The 6,000-nt window shown below is 34.1% G+C and overlaps 1 protein-coding gene across 1 annotated transcript in view; it reads left to right on the top strand.

Moving 5' to 3' along the window:
- The first annotated feature begins 1,432 nt into the window (after positions 1-1,432).
- The window catches only part of LOC129219733 (homeobox protein SIX6-like), a 73,409-nt gene continuing 68,841 nt past the window's right edge, over positions 1,433-6,000 (top strand). The window contains exon 1 of the mRNA XM_054854022.1: positions 1,433-2,081. Within this exon, the coding sequence (XP_054709997.1) occupies positions 1,465-2,081 (617 nt within the window). The 5' untranslated portion in view covers positions 1,433-1,464. The remainder of the gene's footprint in view (positions 2,082-6,000) is intronic.

Here is a 6,000-nt window from a genome sequence, read left to right as displayed (position 1 = left end):
TATGAGACTTGAAAATAAAAATTTTAGTCAATGAACATTGTGAAATTAAATATTCTAAATTTGTTTTTGGTAAAGTTGTTATAAATAAATTTTTCATGGGCATCTGAAACTGACTATTTTTCTCGAAAACATGATTAACAGATTTAAAAGCAGACTAATTTTTGTCCTTCCAGATCTGAAAATTACTATGCGTTTAGTACATCCCATTTTCGTAGCAATCAGCATGATACAAGAACAAAAAAAGAATTATTTATAAAAATGCTCTTTTTTTTTATGTATAGAAAATTGCTTACCAGTTGTTTCGAAATAAATTGATGAGAATGAAAAAAGAAGTTAATGTGAAAGCTTTCAATTTCGTTTATTTAACGGTTGAACTCTACCTAGAGAACTCCCAATTCAGAAATTCCTATTCATCGAAAAAAATCATATTTTTGTACTGCCATTTAATTTTCTATATGTATTAAATTTTAAGCATTTAAACTTATTAAGCATACTTTTAGCTTTGATAAAACATTTTAATTAGTTTTTAAATTCGGAATGCTAACTCATTGTGACTTTTTAAAGCAATCTAGAGAAAACTGTCCACCTTGTTAGAATAGTAGCCATATAATCTACCTAGATGAATGAAAACTCTCTCTCCTTCTCTCTCGCTTTTTTTATGCACTGCTTTTATCGTATTTCTTATGTATAGCCCCAGCTACATTTTCCGTATTGTACATTTCATAGTCCTGATTATGAATTAAGAATGTCAACTCATTACGCTTTTACGAAGAAATTATAGACAATATTCATTTTCTGCTTCTGTTTTTAAAAAGACATATGATCAATCACATTTATTTTATAAAGTATCCAAATTTTGAAATCGTGAGTAACTTTTCAGGCTTTAGCTATTTTTTGTAATATTTAAGAAAAAAAACTTAACATAAATATAGGGAACAATGTTACACATTTTAATTAAAATCAATCAAAATATTTAAAAAAATATTTTATATATAAAAAGCATGAAATGGAATCCATTAGTTCATTTGTTCACCAAAAGTAGAAACATTTTGCTCATTTTTTTCCCTTAGTGGGCGAAGTCGCGGAAAGACTTAAAATGGACTGCATTAGTGTCATCCAAACGGTAGCAACTTCTTGCCCTCCCTGACCGCATCATTGCACCTGTTCGCCGTTGGCGAGAGCAGGTCGCGGAAACCGGTTCCCCCCACTTGGCGAAGTGAGAGAAAGAGAGAGAGAATCGCTTTCACTGCGGCAACCCTGCGCGTATGCACGAGGGGATGTGATGCTAAAAGAGGATCGAACACCTCCTCACTTACTACTGAGACGAGGGAGTTGAAGCGACCGGGCATAGGACACCGCCGCGCACACATCCCCACACACACATACCACGAGTTTGGAGCATCAGGAAGGCGAGCGAGAGAATGGAACGACATTAGCAGGGGTCGACTCGAGCACCGAGGAGTCATGGCTCTGGGGTTGGGACCGGCCGCCGCTGCTGCCTACAGTCCGATGTTCGTGCTGCCGACGCTGAATTTCACCGTCAATCAGGTGGCCGCTGTGTGCGAGACTCTGGAAGAGAGCGGAGATATCGAACGTCTGGGACGATTTCTGTGGTCCCTTCCCGTGGCCCACCCCAACTGCGGAGAGCTCAACAAGAACGAGGCCGTTCTGAGGGCCCGCGCCCTGGTGGCTTTCCACACGGGGAGCTTCAGAGAACTGTACCACATCCTGGAAAGTCACCGGTTCACCAAAGCCTCGCACACCAAGCTGCAGGCGATGTGGCTCGAGGCCCACTACCAGGAGGCAGAGAAACTGAGGGGCAGGCCCCTAGGACCCGTGGACAAGTACAGGGTTAGGAAGAAGTACCCCCTGCCCCGGACCATCTGGGACGGCGAGCAGAAGACCCACTGCTTCAAGGAACGGACCCGGAGTTTGCTGAGGGAGTGGTACTTGCAGGATCCCTATCCCAACCCGACCAAGAAGCGGGAGCTGGCTCAGGCCACAGGACTCACGCCCACGCAAGTGGGCAACTGGTTCAAGAACCGCAGGCAGAGGGACCGGGCGGCCGCCGCAAAGAACAGGTGGGTTTTTTCGCGCCTTGTCTTGTCGAGAACGTGTTGTTTTTGAGTTTGAGCATTTCGTTTCTGGCATTCTTCTTTGCTTGTTTACCTTGTCATGTATTTTAATCACGAATTCTGTTCGAGATGTTTTTGCCATGAATATTTCCCCATATTATTGACATTCTTCTTCATTTCCCCTAGTTTTATTGCAGCCTAAATGCTATTTTATGCATTTTTAACTTTACTACCAGTTTTACACTGCAAATCTTCAGATTTTTTTCGGACACGGACACTCATCCCCTTTTTAAAAACACTTTGAAGCATACTGTCTTGAACAGTTTTCAAAATACTTTTGATATCACTTTTCAAAACGTGTATTTGGTACAGCACCGTTTTAAAACCATTTTGGTTAATATTTGAGAACATTCTTTGAGCACTGACACCTGTCCTTTCTTTTAGAACACTTAGTAGCATTGTTTTTAGAACAATTTTTACAGCACTTATGTAATACTCTTTGACTACATCAGTAGTTTTTGCTGTTGATTTTACAGCAATCTAGCTCAGCAGCCGTCAACCATCACATGGCAATGGACAGTCTCCGAATCAGGGAAACCAACTTTTTTGAGAACTTCGTGACACCAGCAGACACCAATTTATTGTGACAAAATTTCTAGTAGTATCACATTGAGGGATTCTACAAACTAGCAGTTAAGAAAGCTGTTGAAATTGTATTTGTACGAAATAAAGCGATGATTTCACAAGTGTGCCCGAATGCAGGGGCGTAGCTAAGGGGGGGGTTTTGGGGACAAAACCCCCCCCCGAAAAGTTAGTCTCAAAAAAAAAAAGAGAAAAAGAAGAGAGAAGAGAAAGAAAAAAAAGAAGAAAAGGAAAAAAATTCCAAGCGATTATACATATATATATGTATGTATATATATAATATATATATATATTATATATATTATATATATATATACATATATATATATATACATATATATATACATATATATATATACATATATATATATATACATAAATATATACATATATATATATATATATATATATATATATATATATATATATATATATATATATATATATATATATATATATATATATATATATATATATAAAAGAAGTAACCCCCCCCGAAAGTCGGGTCTAGCTACGCCACTGCCCGAATGTTCCCAATCTACTCTCAAATGTACCCACAATCTGAGGTTAAATTTAACAAATAGATTCGGAGCATATTTCAGTTTTCTTTTTAGTGGAGCATATTCGTAACATATTTCAGTAAACGTTCAGGTGACTGGAACACTTTTTCTGAATTAAAATGCTCCCCAAAGATGTTTCCAATGTGTACTGGAAATTTGCAGTGTTACTCTTCTTCCTCAATCCGTTTTCTTTTACCCCCGTAGATGGTAATTTTAGTTTATATTTTCCGTGTTACCCACGCGTTCTTTAATTTGCAAATGAAGTATCTGCACTACACGTTAATAAGATTTGTTTATGTTTGTCATAACTTCCTCCTATTGCTCTAAAAGCTATTGTTGATTTGTCGATGATTTTTCTACACTGCTTAGTGAAATGTTATTTCTTATTTTTCGCAGCTTTGTAAATTTCATGAAAACTTGATTGTTTGTTGACAAAAGTTTTTTCTATCCCGATCGCTGATAATCTCTTGAAGTTTTTCGTATGATCGGGAAATGAGGTGCACCTCATTCCCCGTTGGTTCGTTGTTAATTGACGGATGTTTTTTACCATGCTCATTGGCAATTTAAATTTTTCACGAGTTTTCCCCACATCTCTTTTTTTTTTTATCTTCAATGTTTTTTACTCTAGCTGAGGGTAATTTTAATCGATTTTTTTTTTTTTTTTTTTTTTTTTGTGATTCTACACCCAAAAGTTTATGCTTAAGTCATCGTTATAAATGCAGATATTCATTCCTCCCCGCTCGTATGGGCACGTGACTTCTATCTTTCGGTGATTTCTAATGTTGCACATTATTTATTCATTTTCCTCTTCGGCCCGCTGCATTATTATCTTTTCCATTAACTTCACACCCTATTACTGATGTTTAATTGGTCAATATTGTTTCTGTAAGTTTGCCCTCACTGTCAAACAGTTTATAAATGACGTCTCCCCCAACATTCTGTATTTGCAGTATTTTAAACGCAATGCTTCCAATGTGCTGAAAAATTTATCTTATGTAGATATTATGTCAGGCAAAAGTTCATCCTCTGATTTTGTTTCATGTTTAATTTTCTCTTAATTGTTAACTTTTCAATATATTTAACTTAAAATTTCTTGGCTATTTAATAAAGTGATTTTTATCATTGTTTCTTACGCTTTACGGAACATTAGATCTTGCGAAAGAGTTATTTTTCTGCATTTAAATGATTAATTTATCTTCGCATCTACTCGTTTAAAGCGATTTTATTTTTTAATGTATGCTATCGTTTTGATTATTTTGGTAAATTTCTTTCGTTGCATGATGCCCCCATACATTTTTCAGCTTTCATTAGTTTAATTTAACTTTGGCTTCAATATCGTCTTGCTTAGAGCATTTCAAAATGGATTGATTTAGTGTGCGCATTAATTTTGTTCTATTTTAAATACTTTCAACCCCCCCCCCCGTCATTTCTTTTACATAGTTAGTTGGCCTATTACGTCACTTCATTTACTTTTAAATCATTGATATTTTTATTTAAAAAAAAACAAATCTTTTTTAGTTTTAGCATTATTAACTTTCTTATGTTAGTTGTTTTTGAAGTTTCTATTAATGCCTGTCATCACCTTTTCTGCTAAAACATTAATGTTTTCAGGATTTTTGAAATTGTCATTAGATTTTTGTGCATTATTTTTTTATCGGCCTTTTAACATTTCGCAAATGACGATTTTTTCCCCTATATGATTATTTATTTATTTTTTTTTACCTACCTATTCATTACTCCTGTTTTTTTTTATTGCATTCGCTAGTATTTAGGTTTTCCTCTTAGAAACGAATCAGTGTCAGCTTACCCATTACCTTAAATTAAACTTACTACTGTGCTAATTTTTTGAGGATACATTCTTATGAAATACGCACTCTAAATTTTTATCACTCATTAAACGGTAGTTTGCTTATAATGTCTAGTGAATATTCTCTTAAATGTTTAACACCTCCAGTCTTTCTTCAACTATGATTTTCATATCGGTTCTTGGTTCTGACATTTTCAGTTTTCATCCTATGTCTTCATTAAAAGTTGATATGTTCTCATCATAAAGAGTTTTAGATTAGCGGAACTTGTTTAAAATAATAATTTTTATTTTATCTACCTCATTGTTTTTAATAATATACGTATATTGATTTTTGTTATTATTATTTGCATGTTTTTTTTTACCGCATAGAATATTATTGCTATTATTATTATTATTTTAAGTGCTATAATATTAGCGGGTTTTTTTTATATGTATATATTGCATTTTCATTCGCAATTTTTTAAACTCCTTTTTTTCTTTTATTAAGTAAATCGTCTAATCTTAAGCAGTATTTATTTCTAACTTCAAAATACTTTTTTTTCCCAGTATTCTTTGATATTGCCCTAAACTTTTCAACTTTAATATTTCCTGTCATCATCAAATCCTAATGCAGCCACAGTCAATGTTTTCATTTCTCAACAATACTACTTTCATTACTTTTAAATATATCATTAATTTTCTACCCCTTTCTGCAGCTATTAAGAAAATCTTAAACCTTTTAAAAAATAAGTCTGGAATGTTGACATCATTTAAATTTTTGATACCTTGATAGTTAACGTTCATTTTATTAAGTATAGGATTAGTTTTTTTATTCCTAATTTTTCAATTGAAGTTTCATTGATATTACATGTTAAGGAATTCGTGTATATATTTGAACTAATTATGTTTATACTTCGTACTTCTTATTTTTTTTATT

This window comes from Uloborus diversus, chromosome 4 (genome assembly GCF_026930045.1).
Source record: "Uloborus diversus isolate 005 chromosome 4, Udiv.v.3.1, whole genome shotgun sequence".
Taxonomy (NCBI): Eukaryota; Metazoa; Arthropoda; class Arachnida; order Araneae; family Uloboridae; genus Uloborus; species Uloborus diversus.
This window is presented reverse-complemented; position numbering and strand designations above follow the sequence as displayed.